Source organism: Podarcis melisellensis (assembly GCF_964234715.1).
Source record: "Podarcis melisellensis genome assembly, chromosome: 1".
Taxonomy (NCBI): domain Eukaryota; kingdom Metazoa; phylum Chordata; class Lepidosauria; order Squamata; family Lacertidae; genus Podarcis; species Podarcis melisellensis.
This window is the reverse complement of record NC_138528.1, coordinates 34,939,936-34,961,081: the sequence shown is the minus strand read 5'-3', so window position 1 is coordinate 34,961,081 and position 21,146 is coordinate 34,939,936. Positions and strand designations below refer to the sequence as shown.

General features: G+C 36.8%; 1 protein-coding gene across 3 annotated transcripts in view; it reads left to right on the top strand.

The window, feature by feature from the left end:
• ARHGAP5 (Rho GTPase activating protein 5) overlaps window positions 1–20,538 on the top strand; it is a 35,779-nt gene extending 15,241 nt beyond the window's left edge. For 2 of the 3 annotated variants that reach the window (XM_081888847.1, XM_081888846.1), the window contains exons 2-7: window positions 1,841–5,715; window positions 8,470–8,617; window positions 13,300–13,377; window positions 15,331–15,462; window positions 17,778–17,883; window positions 18,666–20,538. In XM_081888847.1, the coding sequence (XP_081744973.1) occupies window positions 2,014–5,715; window positions 8,470–8,617; window positions 13,300–13,377; window positions 15,331–15,462; window positions 17,778–17,883; window positions 18,666–18,996 (4,497 nt within the window). In that variant the 5' untranslated portion in view covers window positions 1,841–2,013 and the 3' untranslated portion in view covers window positions 18,997–20,538. Of the gene's footprint in view, window positions 1–1,840; window positions 5,716–8,469; window positions 8,618–13,299; window positions 13,378–15,330; window positions 15,498–15,697; window positions 17,884–18,665 lie in introns of those variants that run through there. The other variant, XM_081888848.1, reaches the window with a different exon arrangement.
• Window positions 20,539–21,146: the final 608 nt, after the last annotated feature.

Genomic DNA, 21,146 nt, shown 5'->3' with positions numbered 1-21,146 from the left:
ACTTCCTTGTAATTGTTTTCAGTGATATGGAAAGGTAAAGGTAAAGGGATCCCTGACCATTAGGTCCAGTCGTGACCGACTCTGGGGTTGCGCGCTCATCTCACTCTATAGGCCGAGGGAGCCAGCGTTTGTCCTCAGACAGCTTCCGGGTCATGTGGCCAGCATGACTAAGCCGTTTCTGGTGAACCAGAGCAGCACACGGAAACGCCGTTTACCTTCCCGCCAGAGCAGTCCCTATTTATCTACTTGCACTTTGACATGTTTTTGAACTGCTAGGTTGGCAGGAGCAGGGACCGAGCAATGGGAGCTCACCCTGTTGCGGGGATTCAAACCGCCGACCTTCTGATCGGCAAATCCTAGGCTCTGTGGTTTAACCCACAGCGCCACCCGCGTCCCTGTGATATGGAAAATATTTATTGCTAATTCATATAATCATCCTATATATTAATTATTCTCTACATTGTATATTAGTTAACTTTTCTTTTTAAGGATAGAGGAGCAGGAAAGAGAAAACATTTCTTGAGAACTATTTACAGAAAATTGTAATATCTTCTGAATTTATGGGGGAAAGGACTGACAATCTGATTATTACCTTAAATATAGTTTGGAGAAGCAATTCAATGAACAGTAGAGCTTCTCAAATGTCATTGTTGACAAGGGGCCCCTGTGTAAACACACGTTGTGGATTGTGCCAGTATGTGGAAACAGTTGCCACTTAGATGAATATACACACTGAGGTATTGGATATCATTATCAATATTAGCATCTTCATTCCATAAACATCAGACTCTTTTAATAATCTGTTATTTATGGAGTCAGTTATGTGAGGTCTTGCAGAGGCACATGGGGATGGGAGTAGAATGGCAGTAGGTGGGCTGAGGTGTTAACAAGGTTAATGGTATCACCATCTCCACCCTGAGTTCCCCCAACCTTGTGTCCGCGTTTTCCTGCCCTGTCCCAGTTAATGTAGCACCACTGCTAGGAGGTTATCACTGCAACTCCATTCCCCTCACACACTTCCTGTGGCGGTTTATACTTTGATCAAATGATGTCATTGGTCATCATACTGTTTATTTGGTAACACTTGGGAGTTAGATTTATTAAATGTTTGTAATTATTCATATATTCCCCAGGTTTCTGTTTGAACTGTTTTTTAAAAAAATAATAATTTTATTTTGCTAACCTTCTGCCTTTTGAAACCTCATTGTTTGGAAAGGAGAGAAAAATCACCCATGCTGAAACATATGCATTTTAAACATATTTTAGGTTCCGTTTCTAAATGCTGTTAATTATAAATAAGTTCAGTAGAAATCAGTGCAATATTGCAGTAGAAAGAGCTTTGTGTGTTGAAACTGTCTGCATTCATTCTGCTTTATGTGACTATCTTCCCAGACAAGTTCATAGTGGATGGTTAGCTTTACATTGGTTATCTAATTATTAGAGGATAGGGTTCATGTTATTATTGTATAAGCATTATAAGTGCACTGATGAGTATTGACTGCTCTTTCTGAGCAGCAGAATCCTACTTGGACCCCAGTACACTGGACCACATATAATTGCATGTATGTTTCCTTGGATTGTCTTTGTTTGATCAGGGATCTTAACTGGAAGCAAGTGCCATTGATGTTGATGGAACATGTTCTTCATGTAAATGTGCTTAAAATAAGAGCACTAAATGCATGTAAGGTGCATTTAAGTGTGGACATGTGAGCTATATACCCATTTTTATATATCTAACTTGGTTAAAAGCATCAGGTGTGTGTGTTTGAATTTATTGAAACATTGAAAGTAGACCTATAGGTAACTGTAATTAACAGAGTGTTTCTTCTTTCCCTTTCAGAAATATGCACCACTTGATCTGAACATATAAGTTTATTGCAAGCATGAGAATCCAAGAAGAACTGAAAATACCTTTAAAAAATTGGAGATAAATTTTTAGTGTGTAGAAGCACTTTTAAGAATGAACACTACAGCTGGTTGTGTTGGTAACTACAGAAGGATGAGAAGAACACTATGATGGCAAAGAACAAAGAGCCTCGTCCCCCTTCCTATGCTATTAGTGTGATTGGACTTTCGGGGACCGAAAAGGATAAGGGGAACTGTGGAGTTGGGAAATCGTGTTTGTGCAATAGATTTGTGCGTTCAAAAGCAGATGAATATTACCCCGAACATACCTCTGTGCTTAGCACAATTGACTTTGGTGGACGAGTTGTTAATAATGATCACTTTTTGTACTGGGGTGACGTAACACAATGTGGAGAGGATGGAATAGATTGCAAGATTCATGTTATTGAACAGACTGAGTTCATTGATGATCAGACTTTTCTGCCTCATCGGAGTACGAACTTACAACCATATATAAAGCGTGCAGCTGCAACCAAATTGCAGTCAGCAGAAAAACTTATGTATATTTGCACAGATCAGCTTGGATTGGAGCAAGACTTTGAGCAAAAGCAAATGCCTGAAGGGAAGCTAAACATTGATGGATTTTTATTATGCATTGATGTAAGTCAAGGATGCAATAGGAAGTTTGATGACCAACTTAAATTTGTGAATAACCTCTATGTTCAGCTATCAAAATCTAAAAAGCCTATAATAATAGCCGCAACTAAATGTGATGAATGTGTGGAACACTATTTACGAGAGGTTCAGGCATTTGCTTCAAATAAGAAGAACCTTCTGGTAGTAGAAACATCAGCAAGATTCAATGTCAACGTTGAGACGTGTTTTACTGCACTGGTACAAATGATGGATAAAACCCGGGGTAAGCCTAAAATAATTCCCTATCTGGATGCCTATAAAACACAGAGGCAACTTGTTGTGACTTCAACAGATAAATTTGAGAAACTTGTTCAGACTGTGAGAGACTATCATGCCACTTGGAAAACGGTTAGTAATAAACTGAAAAATCACCCAGATTATGAAGAATACATTAATTTAGAGGGAACAAAAAAGGCCAAAAATACATTTTCAAAACACATAGAGCAGCTTAAGCAAGAGCATATAAGAAAAAGAAGAGATGAATACATCAATACATTACCAAGAGCTTTTAACACACTTCTGTCAAATCTTGAAGAGATTGAGCATTTGAGCTGGTCTGAAGCTTTGAAATTAATGGAAAAAAGGCCAGATTTCCAACTATGTTTTGTGGTGCTGGAGAAAATACCCTGGGATGAAACTGATCACATAGATAAAGTGAATGACAGGAGAATTCCATTTGACCTTTTGAGCACGGTAGAAGCGGAAAAAGTCTATCAAAACCACGTGCAGCATCTAATATCAGAAAAAAGGAGAGTTGAAATGAAGGAGAAGTTCAAAAAAACACTTGAAAAAATACAGTTCATTTCTCCTGGGCAACCCTGGGAAGAAGTTATGTGTTTTGTAATGGAGGATGAAGCTTTTAAATATATTACAGAGGCAGATAGTAGAGAAGTATATAGTAGACATCAACGGGAAATTGTTGAAAAAGCCAAAGAGGAATTTCAGGAAATGCTCTTTGAGCATTCAGAACTGTTTTATGACCTGGATTTGAATGCAACACCTAGTTCTGATAAAATGAGTGAAATTCATGCAGTTCTGAGTGAAGAGCCTAGATACAAAGCTTTACAGAAACTTGCACCTGATAGAGAATCTCTTCTATTAAAACACATAGGGTTTGTATATCATCCCACTAAAGAAACCTGTCTCAGTGGCCAAAACTGTATGGACATTAAAGTAGAACAGTTGCTTGCCAGAAGCCTCTTGCAATTGGACCACGGTCGCTTAAATTTATATCACGATAGTGCCAATATTGATAAAGTTAATATTTTCATTTTGGGTAAAGATGGTCTGGCACAAGAGCTGGCAAATGAGATTCGGACTCAATCCACGGATGACGAGTATGCCTTAGATGGAAAGATATATGAACTTGATCTTAGGCCAGTTGATGCAAAGTCACCTTATCTTCTAAGTCACTTATGGACTTCTGCCTTCAAACCACATGGATGTTTCTGTGTGTTTAATTCAATTGAATCACTCGCTTTTATTGGAGAGTCGATCACTAAAATCAGGACCGAAGCATCTCAGATAAGAAGAGACAAATATATGGCCAGTCTTCCATTTACATTAATACTGGCTAATCAAAGAGACAGTGCTAGCAAGCACTTGCCGATTTTGAGACACCAAGGACAGCAATTGGCAAACAAGTTGCAGTGTCCTTTTATAGATGTGCCTGCTGGTACTTACCCACGTAAATTTAATGAGGCTCAAATAAAACAAGCTTTGCGGGGAGTTTTGGAAGCAGTTAAACACAATTTTGATGTTGTAAGTCCCGTTCCTACAATTAAAGACCTTTCGGAAGCTGATTTGAGAATTGTAATGTGTGCCATGTGTGGAGATCCATTCAGTGTAGATCTTATTCTTTCACCCTTTCTTGACTCTCACTCCTGTAGTGCTGCTCAGGCTGGCCAGAATAATTCCCTCATGCTGGATAAAATTATAGGTGAAAAACGGAGGCGAATACAGATAACAATATTATCATATCATTCTTCAATTGGTGTAAGAAAAGATGAACTTGTTCATGGGTATATACTAGTTTACTCTGCTAAACGGAAGGCATCTATGGGAATGCTTCGAGCATTTCTTTCAGAAGTACAAGATACGATTCCTGTCCAATTGGTGGCTGTTACTGATAGTCAGGCAGACTTTTTTGAGATTGAGGCTATCAAAGAATTAATGACGGAAGGTGAACATATAGCTACTGAGATTACAGCTAAATTTACAGCTCTGTATTCTTTATCTCAATATCATCGTCAGACTGAGGTTTTCACATTGTTCTTCAGTGACGTTTTAGAGAAGAAAAACATGATTGAAAATTCTTATATGTCTGATAGTACAAGAGAGGCAACACATACAAGTGAAGATGTTTTCCTGCATTCTCCCAGAGGAGGTGCTCTTACGTACAATTACTATCCAGATTCAGAAGATGATACTGAAGCCCCACCTCCTTACAGCCCTATGGGGGATGATGTACAGCTTATCCCAAAAGATCGATTCGATTTGGAAGGTAATGAATACCCTGTTCATAGCACACCACTTAACTGTCACGATCATGAACGCAACCATAAAGTGCCTCCTCCAATAAAGCCAAAACCAGTTGCACTCAAGCCCAATGTGAAAAAACTAGATCCAAACCTGTTAAAAACTATTGAGGCAGGTATTGGCAAGCCAAGAAAAACTAGAACAACTCTGGCACCATCTGATGATCTTGATCAATCTGATAATTATGCAGAACCTATAGACACCATTTTCAAGCACAGAGGTGTTACTGATGATATCTACGCAATTCCAGATGATAGTCAGAATCGCATGATTAAAATCCGAAACTCATTTACTATAAATAATACCCAAGGAGATGAAGAAAATGGATTTCCTGACAGAATGTCAAAGACCCACGGTGAAAGAAGACCTTCAAAATACAAATACAAATCTAAAACACTGTTCATCAAAGCCAAATCTTATTATAGGAGAGCACATTCAGATGCAAGTGATGATGAAGCTTTTACAACATCTAAAACTAAAAGAAAAGGAAGACATCGTGGCAGTGAAGAAGATCCCCTTCTGTCCCCAGTGGAAACATGGAAAGGTGGCATTGATAACCCTGCTATTACATCAGATCAAGAGTTAGATGACAAAAAGATGAAGAAGAAAACTCAGAAAGTTAAAGAAGACAAAAAAGTAAGACTTTTTTAAACTATTTAATTTTAACTTTGCATTAAGTTCTTTTTGGAGTTGTGCAAGTTGACCTTATCAAATGTTGATTGCATTGTCTGGCTGGGAAAAGGCCCCAAGGAAAATTGGATGGAGGGATCTTGCATCAAAGGGACACAAGATTCCTCAGTCTGATTTGGGGTGATTTCCCTTCTCTTCCTTGGATGATTCAGGGTGCTTTGTTTGGTAGGTCCCCTTGATGCCTGAAGAAGCTTTTCAGAGGTATAAAGGGGAGTGGGGAGGAGGGATAGATTGTTTCAGCTCATGCAGTTTTGGTAACCCAATGCCTTTGTTTCATATCGCAGAATCTTTCTAGGAATGTCAGCTATATTTCTGGTTAGATTTGACAAATTTATATAGAAGGCAATTCAGACTGGCATATTTTAGTGACTAGGATAATGTTACTCCTATTGGTGAAAGCACTGCTGTTGTCGGGCTCAGGTTTTTGATTTGTTTTTTAATTAGAAAGCAGCATGTATTCAGTGCACAGCAGGTTTAGCATAGTCAGTGCTTTATTACTGGCCATTGTAAAGATAATAAATATGTAGTGTTTCAGATGTCAGTGAGGTCAACATTTGAAATAACTGTTTTGTGAACTTTGTATGTTGAATGTGGAAAGGGTGGGAAGAGAAATTGTTCCCTTCAAATTGTAATACAGTTATTTGTGAATTATCAGCTATTGCTTTATGGTCTTGTGCTGTGTTAGATCTGATCTAGTCCAGTGTTGCGTTGTCCTGGCAGTGGCCAGCTGTGAGTCTTATACATAACGAGGATACAGTGTTGTTATATAGATGTATATTGTCATTGGGCATAGTAGATTGTTGTGCAATCTTTGGGCAAGCAACTTGTGAAACTCTTCTGTGATTGCACTTTTGGAAAGAGTGCTGTATGCAAAAGAGTACTGTGCAGGGAAACCTGCCTATGACACTATTTAGCTTTCTCTTCAGATAATTATTTGACACAGGCAGTTGAAGAACTTTACTGAATAAGTGTGCATTGCAGATAAAACGTTTTGCCATCTTTCTACATGTTTTAGTAGATTGTATGGTTAGTTTTGAAAAGATATTGGTCCTGAAGGACTTTCGTGGGGATTCGTTCTGGTTTTTCTAATATTTCCTGTGCACGGAGAAGCAGTTTAAAAAAGATTAAATATTGTTTAGAATAATAATTCTAAAAGTATATATAGTGCAGGCAAACTGTCAGATTTTAGAATTGCTTTATAGAATTGCTATGTCTTGGTACTGAGGCATCATTTATTAACCTCAGATCTGTGCAATGGATATAGTGTTGGCTTGCTTTACAGTATTATTATAGAGAACACAGGAAATTTTGTAAATAGTTTTTTGCTCTAAAATAGCTATCATTGTGGTTAACTATAAGCAGCTTAATATTGTCTTGTCATTTTGTTAATTTGTTTGAGGACACTTAATTTTGTACAGCGTGGGAAATAAAAAAGGTGGAACCATAGTTAATCTTCACCAGTTTAAAGTATTTCCTGTCTGAATGGAGCTATCACACCTCATAGAAACATACTATTTAGTGTTTTGCATTGTAGGTCTTGAGAAATAGGAGCTTGGATCCAAAGGCACACAAGTGAAGTTCTGCTTGCACAAGGGGAGATTCCCCACTGTTGCTTGTTTGTGTCCTGAAAGGCCATGCCAGAGCATGCCACAGAAGGAAAGATATGTCATAAACATCTTAAGAAGTAGCCTGTTGGGCTTCAGTTGGAAATGGAAACTGGCAAAAAATGGATTGCGACTTGATATTTAAGCCACAGTTGTATAAACCCTTAAGTTTAATATGGTATTCCAAACCATATAGTGCTATGTGTTGCGGATGTTCAGTTGAGCAGTTAGGCTCAGCACAGGAAGAAACTGTGTAATTGAGATTGCTTTTACTAGGCAAACATGCACATGATATACACACACTATTTGCAGTTGCTATAAGATGTTTTCACTCTCTGAGCCCAGAGATGGTTCCAGTTTACAAAGTCCTTAGTGAAACAAAGTCCACGTAGCAAGTGCAAAGTCCAGTTTCTAACAGAATCCTGCAAGTGCCAGAGTTCTCCAAGCCCAGAAGTCTTGGAAGTTATCCAGCTTCCCTCAAGTGAGCTCTTCACAAAGTGTTCCACATTTTCACAGGATTGTTCCTATAGTCTTTTACACGTTTCGCACAGATTCTCCTGTACTGTTCAACAATGAATGCTGTAATCTGAGATTGAGCCCTTTTCTACCTAGTGTTACCTGCTAGGTTGCCCAGCAACTTAGATAAGACAGTCATGAGATGCGTGCAGCTAGAGGGTGGGGGCATTTCTGCCTACTCTTGGACATTTAATTTACCCTTTATTGTTTTATTGTTTTCTTATTAAAAGAAGAAAATACTTACATTGAACCATAATATAGAAAATTATCAGTCTTTCCACATATATATTACAAAGGAGCTTTAAAAAAAAAGGAATTTCAGAAAACAACACAATCAAAGATAGCCTCTCATATGTTACTTAACTTTTTATCATGTTATATGAATTTGAGTACAGAAAGATTTTAACAATGTTGAAAAGCTTGTTTGCTCTCTTTATTGAATACATTATAAATTAATATATTCAGAATTAGTTCTGTTACTAAGATTCTTTTGTTAAAGGTATGATTTTATGTAGATATTATTAATTTTTTACTTTCATTAGTGACATACTTGGCTAAGAATGCTGTTGTTTTCTTGTAGCAAAAAAAGAAAACCAAGACATTTAATCCACCAACTCGTAGAAATTGGGAAAGTAATTACTTTGGAATGCCCCTGCAGGATCTGGTTACACCTGAAAAACCTATACCACTCTTTGTTGAGAAGTGTGTGGATTTCATTGAAGACACAGGTAGGACACAAGTTGGAGCATCAATAACATTTTACTATTTCTTGGTAGCTAACTATAAAAGTCTTGTTAGCTTCTCATCATTTTATACTATGTGGTAACAGAAATAACAAGTGTGCGCTGAGGACTGTATACTTTCACATATTTACCAAAGCAAACCCTTGAAGGATCAGTGCTTTTTAATTTGTTCATAAATATTGTAGAGTTGGGGTAAGTAATGTGGTAGCCAAATTTGCTGATGCTACTGAATTGTCACTAAAACAATTTTAGGGTCACTAAAACAAAAATAAAGATCGTGAAGTGCTCCAAACTCAGGGAATGGGTGGTAAAATGGAAAATGCAATTTATTGTAAACAAGTGTAAAGTGATACATATCTGGACTTAAAAAAACAACAACCCCTTAATTTCACATATACGCTCATGGGGTCTGAAATCATATTGACTCTGGACAGGACTTTGGGGTTAGAGTAGATAGCTTTATGAAGATGTTCACCCAGTGTGCCACAGATGTAAAAAATGACAAATTCCATGCTAGGGATCATAGGAAAGGAATTGAAAATAAAGCTGCCAATGTAACAGTGCTGTTGTGCAAACCTACTGTGTGACAGTTTAGAATACTGCACAGTTCTAGTTGCCTCATCACAAACTGGATATTGTTCATTTGGAAAAGGTTCAGAAAAGGCCAACCAAAATGATCAAGGGTTTGATTGGAGCAGCAGTGGGTAAAATTATGCATGGCATAGGGAAAGTGGATAGAGAATATTAAATGCAGTAAATTTATTATGCAGTACATTATGGACATTACCTCTACTGGGGGCAGTGATGGTCACCAGCGTGGATGACTTTAAAAGAGGATAAGACAAATTCATGAAAAATAACCTGGACTAAATCTGATAGACACTTTTTGCCTCCACTATTGGTGGCAGTGTGCTTCTGTCCCACTTGTATGCTTCCCTTAGGCATCTGGTTGGCCACTGTGACAGCAGGATGTTAAACTGGATGGGCCATGGGCCTCATCCAGCAGGATCATCTAATGTTCTTATGACTCCTGGAATATGGAACTGGGAGGAGGGCAGATTTCTTCTACTGCTGTACATGCTGCTGATGGTCTTTTCTCTGTTGTCTTGTGGTCTCCTCTCCCTACCTGACTACATTTCCCTGACTTTGCTCAGTTGGCCTCAACCACAGACTTAGGTTTGCTGAAAAAACTGAAATCTAACATACAGAAAAATCACTTTTAAAACATGTTGTTAATGCAAATGTAAGCATGCAAGATTCCAACGTAACTTGAATTGGGATCTATAGGATTAGTGTGATTTCTATCTTCTGCCTACCTTTGTTCTAAAGTGCTATATAAAAGCTAAATAGTGTGAAATGAAGAGATGTTACTGATGAACCTTTTGATCCTGCTCTGCATGCATTTCCATTGAAAAACAACAAAAATAATGCAATTCAGCCCCACTTCATGAAGCAGCAGCTTCCCCCACCCTTTGTGCTGCAGCCCAGATCTTTCCCGAGTATTCCCCAAAAGTCAAGAAAGGCTTGGGGGGGGGGGGACACAGTATGCTAAAGTTGGAGAAGGGGTGGCAAGCCCCATTGCACAAACAGCATTCCCCTTTTATTATAAGAAGAGTGCAACCCTGCTTAATAAATTATATCAGTACTGTACAATGCCTTCAAGACTGAAGCAGGTGCTGCAGGTTTGAAAAAATTCAGCTGAAATAATCTTTTAAGTGGCTTAGATTTTGTTCCCTCCCAACCCCCATTTATTTCATATATAAACATTCAATACATTTATGGATACCAGTATACAGACCTACTTAGAAGTAAGTCTCATTGAACTCAGTAGGACTTACTGAGTAAACATGTATGGAGTTGTGATGTGAATGTCTACATCAAATTAAACAATACCTTCTCTAAGAATAACAGAGGCCAAAATGAACAAACTTAACATTCCTCTTTCAGTCACAGCTCATTCCATTGATTGTAAACCTTGGTAGGAAACTGTTTTAGGAAGTAAAGCAGACCCAGCATGTCTTGCCTTTTTGCCAGTAAAAGGGAATTGCTTCAATGACTCGTTTAATAAGTGTTGCTGAAATAGTTTCCTTTAGCTGGCAGTAAACCTGAGTACGCTGCATTGTGCACTCGTTAAATGTTACGTTTGAATAACTGAATGAGTGGGCAGCTCAACTATTTCTGTGTACAGGAGCAAAGATTGTACACTTGTTGTATGTAATATATTAACACTACTCATAGGTAGCATGATTTATACAGCCCAGGACTCAGTTTGTTGGCTTCTAGGCCTGAGCAAAAAGTAACACAGTGATTCTAACAGTGTTCTGTAGGATCAGTTTTCATTTGGGATTAAGCTGTAGTCATCAATTGACCCAGGTGCTAATTTAGATTTTGAGAATTCAAGCTGCTTAGGTGCTGATCGCACTTTGTTGGTTTTGGACAATATTTCCTTGCAAAGTTTTTCAATTTGATAGCATATACTAACTTATGTGGGGGACGCGGGTGGCACTGTGGGTTAAACCACAGAGCCTAGGACTTGCTGATCAGAAGGTCGGCGGTTCGAATCCCCGTGACGGGGTGAGCTCCTGTTGCTCGGTCCCTGCTCCTGCCAACCTAGCAGTTCAAAAGCATGTCAAAGTGCAAGTAGATAAATAGGTACCGCTCCGGCAGGAAAGTAAGCGGCGTTTCCATGCGCTGTTCTGGTTCTCCAGAAGTGGCTTAGTCATGCTGGCCATATGACCCGGAAGCTGTACGCTGGCTCCCTCGGCCAATAAAGCGAGATGAGTGCCGCAACCCCAGAGTCGGTCACAACTGGACCTAATGGTCAGGGGTCCCTTTACTTTTTTACTAACTTATGTAGCAGTGTTTTAACAGCAACATTTATCTCCATTATTTTATTTTTAAGTAGAGTCAGTAATTTTAATAACATTCAGAATGCATGAAAACTAGCATTTATATTATTACACTTGCAATAATAGCTAACATTTAAATAACTACCAATTCTGAAGTTTTCTAAGGATGGTATACCAAGTAATGCATTACATTTGTGGAAGAATTTAGTCTTGTTCAGTGGAATGCCCCCCATCTCCTTCCAATGCTAGGAGTTCCCTCCACTCTCAGGGGTTAGACTAGATGATCATTGGGATCCTTTCCAACTCTACAATTATACAATACTGTGACTCAAATTAGAGGTTAACTATCTGGCAAACATTTTTATATCTGGAATATTTCACCTAGTAATTATTTAAGAAAAGTCTTTTTTAAAAAGCATCTTTTTATCTATCCTGTGTTCAGTTTTTGACAGCTTTTCTTCCTCATGAAGCTTGTATTTCCTTTTGTGATTCAGTGCATATGATATGTGTTGAGTTAGGAGCATTTGTAAAGTGAGGTGATTATTCTTTGAGTAGTTCTTTTAATTTATAGAATTTTTCAAAATGAAGCATAACCAAATACAGTTAAACAAGACAAACAAAATCATTATAAACCAATACAACCTGTTATTTTTGTACAAGGGAGTGAAGTGTGGGACAGAAAAGTTGGTGGTCCAGACCAACACGGTGCTCAGACATTTCAGATATCACAGAATTTCCCATCTTTCTTATGTTTATAGAAGGCCACTTTCTCATAGACACTATCTGTGACTTCTTCCAGTATTGAAGCATTTAGCCACCATATTGTCTGTTTGTCAGGATCCAAAGGGCTGGTACACATGATTCAGTAGAACATTAACATCTGTAATTTGCAAGGAGGTATCAAAAGCCATATTTATGTGGCTGCTGACCTCTGACCAAAAAACTGTGGCTTTAGGAGAAGACCAAATCATGTGACAAGAGTGTTGCTTGTGGGGCATTACAATGCCAGCACCTGTCCGTGCTAGTTAAGTTTTTGCTAAAAAGACTTTGTAAATTCCAGTAAATGCTGACAATTATTTTTTCTTGTATCAAACCTTTAACTAGGTTTTATGTGAGTGAGGGTGTGGGTGGGATTGAAGAAGTGAAGAGGGATTATGGGAATTCAAATCACATACATTGACACGAGGGCTTATTCATAACAGTCGTTAAGACTGTAAATTATGTATGCATTTCCTTTTTTAATGGTGATTAAAATATAAAACTTTGTGAGAGCAAGTAGTAGAGCATGTTTTGTTTTTAAAAGTCTGATGATTAATCGCACTATGAATTAGAATTAGCTTACTGTTTTTACAACCATTGTTTACTCTGAAGTAATCCCCACTGAATTGAAGCTGAGGGTTGCTTTCCTTAAAGCATTCTTAGGATTGCAAATAAACAAGAAATCAAACCATATTAATTGAAGAAATCAATAGTGCAAGTCTTGTATTTAAGCCCTAGCCTGTTAGCTGCAGGCAACAAGGAATTACATGCAAATATGGAGATGGAGTTTCATGCAGGCATGTGAGTAGAGTGCTCTAAGAGGGATTGAGTGTTCTCTCATCTACATCTGGCATAATAACCAAATGGACCCCTCCTCTGTATGAGAATAGGAAGGCTGCTCTATAGCAGAGGCCGTCTAGTAAAGCATTCGGCAGGCTACTTGTTGAACTCATGTTCATGAGTGTGATAGATATTTTAATATGAATTTTGCTTATGCTTAAATAATAACTTTTCGTTTGCAAAATATAACCATGTGACATTTGCTTTCCACCCCCAAAGGTCTATGTACTGAAGGTCTCTATCGTGTTAGTGGGAATAAAACTGATCAAGACAACATTCAGAAGCAATTTGATCAAGGTAATGGGAGATATGATGCATATCACAAATAATTTTTGGTGTATCAAACCCTGCAGTCTAATTTTTGCATTCCAAACAGATAATCATAGAAGCTGGAGAGTGTGCATTTGTATAGTTATATGAAGTACAAATTACGATTTGCCTGTTAATGTATTGAGAACATGCAGTGGTAAGCAGTGTGGTAATTGTATAATTTGTTCATTTACTGTTTAGATCTGTAGCCTGCTTTTCTACAAGTTGATTACAGTAAAGTTGATTACACTAAAATATGCCAATTCAATTTGAAAGTCACAATAATTTATCAAAAACAGCAACATCTAAATAAAACCCCGCCCCTTCCGTTTCCTACTTGTCCCCCCCCCCCCAAAAAAAATCTGAGACGTTGATCTATAACTGAGCTGTACAGGTAGTAAAGCATAATTTTACTGTAACAACTGTCAATTTGGTTCTAACAGTGAAGCGGATTCATTCTTTGGAAATGAGATTTCCAAACTTTCAGACAGGAGTTTTCCCCAGGCCTCCCTCAAAATGCCAGAAATTGGGGATGGAACCTTCTGCATTCAAACCATTGTTCTCTGTTACTGAGCTCAGAAGATTAGGAAGACTTTCTGCTTCTGAGTGCCTGCAAAACTTAACATGACATTAGATTTGCTTTGTACTTTATTTAAGTGTTTCAGTCAAAACGTCCACCCTTGAATATGGAGTGGGGCAGAGTTTTTAATTGATACAAATCATAGTTGGCCGTCGGGGACATTTAATTTGTGAACTTCTGATTTGATGAGTAAATCAGTAATTTATTCCAGATTTTCCATTTTACCAAAAAATGATAATTCTTTCATGTTGTCTCAAAACCTTGCACTTCTATTAATGATGCACAGGTTTATGGTTTAACTCTCCACCAAATTTGTGTATCCTGAATATTTTACTTTGATGATATAACAGTTCTGGTATCAGAAAATTAGTAACTGTGAATTTTTTTTGTAATTTAACACAAATACACTTTTTGTATTGCTTGCAAAGGAGAAGGTTTGAGTTGGAGAGAAGGCAGTGCTTTAGTCTTGTATACTATATTATTTATTTAAAAGTTATCCTATAACTTTGGAATATGTGGTTTCCTCCTCCTTCACCAGTTTTAAGTGTGAAGGTTGATGATGTGATAAATAATCCATTTCCACCTTAACATAAGGTTTTTCTTCTCAAGTACCAGGTTAGAGTTTACTTGCACAATAGATAGATAGATAGATAGATAGATAGATAGATAGATAGATGATAGATAGATAGATAGATAGATAGATAGATAGATAGATAGATAGATAGATGATAGATAGATAGATAGATAGATAGATAGATAGATAGATAGATAGATAGATAAAGTGTGTAACTTTGGAAATAAATTAGGCTAACATCCAGTGGTGTCCATGCCTCAGCAAAATGAACTTCTTCTCATGTGATGGGACTTAGTGTTCCTCTCTGCCTCCCTCCCATGCCCCCTCCCCACAAAATTAGATCCAGTAGGGTTGTGGAACAGCAATCTGTATGCAAAGTACCATTGTATAAGCAGATGTCTGCTTGCACAATGTTGGATTTCAGCCTTAGTCTGTACAGTTCTCTTGTGGGGAATAATCTTGGCTGCTGATAGCATGGTGTAAGAATATATAGTCCCTATTCCTAACTCTGAAAGGGGGATAAATTCTTATAATGCTGATTATGGTTGGTGTGTGAGTGTATAAAAAACCAAGGCAGTCTCTCATTTTCATAACATCTGAATAGATGATTTATAATATTGATAATTATGATCAGTGCTTATGGCAGACAAGTCTACAATAGCCCATTATTCCAGGGTAATTTAAATTGAGTGAATGGCTGATTTGTATTTATAGTTCAGTACGTCATTTTTAGAAATGTGTAGTTATGGCTCTCATTAATAAAATACTGTTTTGTGTTGTTTTACAGATCATAACATCAGTCTGGAATCTATGGATGTGACAGTAAATGCTGTGGCAGGAGCTCTGAAAGCTTTCTTTGCAGATCTACCAGATCCTTTAATTCCTTATTCACTGCATCCAGAATTAGTTGAAGCATCAAGTAAGCAATTTTTAATTTTTTTTTTTTTGTGGCACGTGTTTTACTGGTTAAAACATTAAATCCAAGTCTTGGAAAATTTAAATAATTGAAATAACTGTAAGATGTTATACTGATCACTTTCTAAAAAGAATGTGTTATGCTGCTTCAGATAGCTGTGGTATGATAACCTGTTTGTTGTCTTTGAACATGCTGTTTGCTAAAGAAGTAGCAATGCAGTAGAGGATTCTGCTCATAGAAGTCAGGGAGTTTATTTTTGCTGATTTCTATTCGCTTGGCAGCCTTCCAAGCCATCTCCCATGTTGTTCCAAAGGCCCCCTCTCCACTGCAGAGCAGATTTTTGACTTCTGTGGGTACAAGTAGCTCATGAGGGAAACACCAAATTGGTTAAAATTGTATTTCCATTAGCAGGAGTGTTCAGTGAGTGGAATCCACTCCCAGTCTTCTGGAATATATTTTGTTTCTGAATATCTTTGGAAAATTCCAATAAATAGAAAAATCTGCTTATAGTGATAAATATTGAAGTAAAATTCATTGGTGATGGTTGTCTCTCTATTACGGCTATATAAAACATAGTGGCTGCACTTCAGAAAACCATAAGCATGTAGCATTTCCAGCTGTCTTCTCTGAAAAGCATTGACTGGTGCTTGTGAATATATGTGTAAAGCTTCTGCCACCCATGCAAAAAACCATGCATGCTGTTTAAAAGCACAGATCTTTGCCATTTTATAGCTAAATGTAGAATTACATGAGGAAGCAACATCCTTTATAACTTACTGCTGACTTCAGTTCCCAGGGATTTTACTGAAAACAAGAGTTAGTAAAGCGCATCCTACTAAAGCATTTAAAAAATATTGCTAACGGCTCTTCCACAAAGCTGAATTTTACAGTTCCCTGTAAATTATCTGTAAAGATAACTTATGCAGCCATTTTATAATAGTGAGTGTGGTAATTAGAGAGATTTCTAATAGGCTTTGTAGTGTTTATCATCTGAACAAATTAATACATTCATCCATGAATAAGAATCACATTTGTGGAACTTTCCACTGTGAATAAATGTTCTAAAATTCTATACACATAGTTTCAAACTTTATGAAACTTGCCTGCCCCCTTGCCTGGATATACCCACAAAAACCTATCAACATTATTTGGAGTACCAGTTGAGCATCTTCTTTCTCAGCCCCACCAATCCCTAGGCAAGAATCCAGGTTGCTACCTGCATTTGAGAATCCACTCGCTTGTCTATATGCTTGTTCTCTAAAAAATATGCTGTAAAAATATTTTGTGGCTTCAGTACTGCCTTCCTATAAATCAATAAAAGCATTTAATACATGTTCATTCATGCATTTGTAATCTCAAGATTGACTACTGTAATGCTCTTTATGTGGGACTATCCTTGTATCTTTTACAGAAACTGCAGCTAGTGCAGAATGTAGCAGCCAAACTGCACACAGGAGGAGGCAATTGGCAACATGTTACCCAGTTACTGAGAGAGCTGCACTGGTTGCCAGTTTGCTACTGGGCCAGGTTCAGAGTTCTTGTGTTAATGCACAAAACCCCAAACAACTTGGGCCCAAAATACTTTTAAGGACCTATAATGTGGCAGGCCCTGCACTGTCAAACTCCCTGCCAGTACAGATTAAACAGGAATCATTCCTGCCTTTATTTAAGAAATCACCTAAAAACAGTGTTGTTTAGTAGATATGCCTTTGAAAAGTGAATTTATTTTACAGCAACCAGTACTTAAGGATTTTTTAAAATGTTTTATTGATACTTTAATTTCATTGTATCTTCTGTATGGTGTACACTGCTTTGCTGTGTTTTTAGATGTCTCTGAGAGAGGGACTCTACTTTTGAACATTTTCAAATAGAAACAGTCCCTAGCATTTCTTGCTGCCTCTCTTTCTCTCTCAACTCTCTCAAAATTAGCCTATACAATGGTACCTCAGTTTACGAACTTAATCCATTCCGGAAGTCGGTTCTTAAACTGAAACCGTTCTTAAACTGAGGCGTGCTTCCCCTAATGAGGCCTCCCGCTGCTGGTGCCCTTCCACCATTTGGCTTCCGTTCATAGACCAAGGTAAAGTTCGCTAACCGGAACACTATTTCTGGTTTTGCAGAGTTTGTATACCGAATAGTTCGTAAATAGGGCTGTTCTTAAACCGAGGTACCACTGTATGAGGAAGGAGGGTGAGAAACTGACAGCATAGAATACTTGATCAACAGAGGGCCATTGTTTAACTATTAACTGTTTTGTTAATACTGTTCACATTCAAAGCCTTTTTCAATATTTGGCAAAAAAATCCTTTCTTCTGCAGAAATCCTTGATAAAACAGAGAGGCTCTATGAATTAAAAGAAATTGTGAAGAAATTCCATCCAGTGAACTACGATGTCTTCAGATATGTAATAACTCATCTGAACAGGTATTTGTTTTTCAAATTATCCATTTAAATGATTGGTAATAGAATTTAGGCTGCAATCCTATGCACATATACCTTGTTGTGAATCCCATTGGCCTTAGCATACCTTACTTTTGAATATACATGCAGAGGATTTCACTGTTTGTTAATATTTATAAGGAATAGTTAGTTATACCATTTTGCCCTGTTTAAACTGCTGTTCTGTGATATGTACAATGGTATTTATGCCAATGACACCCATGACCACATGCAACATTGGTTTGAAAACTGATAACGCCACTAGAAAGCTTTGTCTGCAGTATTCCTTTAACACATTGTTAGTGTCTAGTGTTCTGTATGGATGTATGTGGATGCATATTGTAGTAAGTAAATGTTACTTCTATTTTTGAGCTATGGGTTTTGATGTGTAAACTTAACATGCATGATAAAAACATTCCCATGTTTTATTAACACCAACCCATTCTTTCTGGGTAGATGTTAATAGATCTCTGCGATCTAGCAATCCATGCAGATACAAAGCAGATCCATGGAGTTCTTGTATAAAACTGTATGTGGTAGTAATGTTCACTTGGGGAGAATGGGTATGGGTAGACACAAGTACAAGACTAATTCTCTTTCATCCTGCATTCTGAATGTAATGCTTAACCAGATCCTATATCTAAAAGTTGCTGTTGCTGGATGTTTTAAAGAAATTGTGTGGAGTATTTTTAAATGCACTTACTTTTATCTTCTTAATTTTGATTTATGACCGATTAATGCTTTCAACATTTTTATTCTTGTTGTAGGGTTAGTCAACAAAGCAGAACCAACCTTATGACTGCAGATAACTTATCTATCTGTTTCTGGCCAACATTAATGAGACCTGATTTTGAAAACAGAGAGTTTCTATCAACCACCAAGATCCTTCAATCCGTAATAGAGACATTCATTCAACAGTGCCAGTTTTTCTTCTATAATGGAGAAATTTTAGAAACCTCTGACAGTGTGGCACACCAGCCTCCACCTTCCAACCCAGTGCAGATGGTGGATCCCATCATACCACTACAGTTACCGCCACCTCTACAACCTCAGTTGATACAACCCCAGTTGCAAGCAGATCCTCTTGGGATTATTTAAATATAACAACTGATAGCAAAAAGAAGATGATTGTAGGCAGCTTGGCATTGGATAGAAAAGGAAAACTAGACATGCATGTTTCAAGATACAAAAGCAACGATAGTACTTATGACAACATCTGGATTCAAGCTCAGACCTTTCTGTTATAGTCATACTATACTCCTTGTTTCTTAAACACTGCAGGTCAAAATTATCTGATTAGCATGACTGGAGCGGTTTAATTTAAAAAAACCAGAACCAGAAATAACTAAAGTGCAAAGCTGCTGTTGCATGAACATTTATTGCAATCACTATCATTCCTGTGACGGTTTGTCACAATATATTGTGAATAAAACTTTTCTATAGAAATGTAATGATTAAATAAATCATTTATGGAACATTCAATGCTTACAGCCTGCTTTAGGGCTGTTTTTGTTATTTAATGTCCTTTTTTCCTGGCAGTTTCATTCCCATTTAACCCTTTGCTGTGGACAGCTAAAATAGAGTTGTATCTTATTTGTAAATTCCAAACTACTTATGCTACAGTACAATTTGTTTCAGAAAGAACATAAGCTGTACTGTTATAAATACCACACTCTTGTACCTTCCATTTCTCTTCAAGAAACCTGTGGACATTTTTGTTTGAGGGGTTGATAAAATTATTTTTTCTTACAGCACAATACCAAGGACATGCTTATTGTAAAAGTGAGTTTAACCATTGTGCAAAAATGTTGCTATTACCTATTTTTCCCTTATTTTGTAATACTGTTAATTCTGTAAACAGCTGCATGTTTGAAAGATCATTGATGGTCTTGTAAACCTAATCTAATATATTTTAGAAATTTTAATTTTTCCCATTGGGAATTCATCTAGTATATAGAAAATAGTTTGACATTTTCATATAAGGCTATATAACTTTTCATACATAAATGAAAATTTTGTTGTAGTGTAAACTTGCTAAACCAAACAATTTAGGACTTAAATTTAACATATACGCTATATATATTTTTCTGTGGCCCTTTAAAGGTATAAAAAAGCATTGCTAATATATAGCAATAAATACTTTGGGTACTGAAGCATCTTAATATGTACATAAAATGATACTTGTATTCATGTGGTTTTCTTTCTGTGATCTGTTGTACTAAAATTCAAAATTACTGTTTTTGCACCATTTTAAAATTATTTTTCTTTTACATTGGTACAAGTTTTGCTGTAAAAGAATGCTGCTTAATTTAAACATCCTTGGTTAATCTTTGGTGTTCAGTAAATGTGATAGAAGGCTAATTACCATGCAACAAATTATTGCAGATCCTAAAATTATTTTTTGAGTTTCTTTCTTGCTCAAAAAATCAACAACCCCTGATTTCTTCAGCTGCTGAGATATCTTGAGTAGATGGGAAAACCTTGTAGACACTATTGTAATTTTCATTCAGTTTGCTAATATAGCAATTAGAACAATTTTGAATTTCAACCTTCTTAAGAATTGATCTGCATTTTCATTTTAAGTTTCTTAAGAGTTTTGCTCCATTTCTCAAAAATAAAAATTGCCTTTTTCAATTGTTATGTCCTAGGTATTGTACTTCCAATTATGACTTGGCTTATCATTCTAGCTAAGATTCCTTAAACAGGCTGCTGTTAAGTATTTGTATATTATAAATTATCTTGATATTTGTGTTATATTCTTGCAACTATCTTTTTTAAATAACAACCACAAAAAACCCTCTATTCAAATTCAAAGCACACAGGATATAAATACAAGAATAAAATTTCGTCCTATAAACGTAGTAGCATTAACTTGTTTTACATTACATCTGTTGTCTAAATAGCTTTTATTTATAGCTATCAGTTTAACATAGGCATGTTAAGAAAAAAAATTAAACTTCAAGAGTTTTATAAACTGTTTCTAGGTTGCTAAAGAATTTATTTTTCTACTATAGATGGTTTAAACAAAAGCATCAAACTGTACAGAAAAAGCTTATTTCTATTTCAAGTAGGCTTACATTTTTCATTCATATCCATTTAAAGAATTTGTCTAACAGAATGAGAGTTGAGATTCGTTTTTCCACTTAGAATTCCATTTTTTTGTAAGCTAGTGTATTTTAGTTCACCATGTTGATAAACTATTTTATTACCTATCAGATAGGTTTGCAGAACTTGTTTTCAAGTCGTTA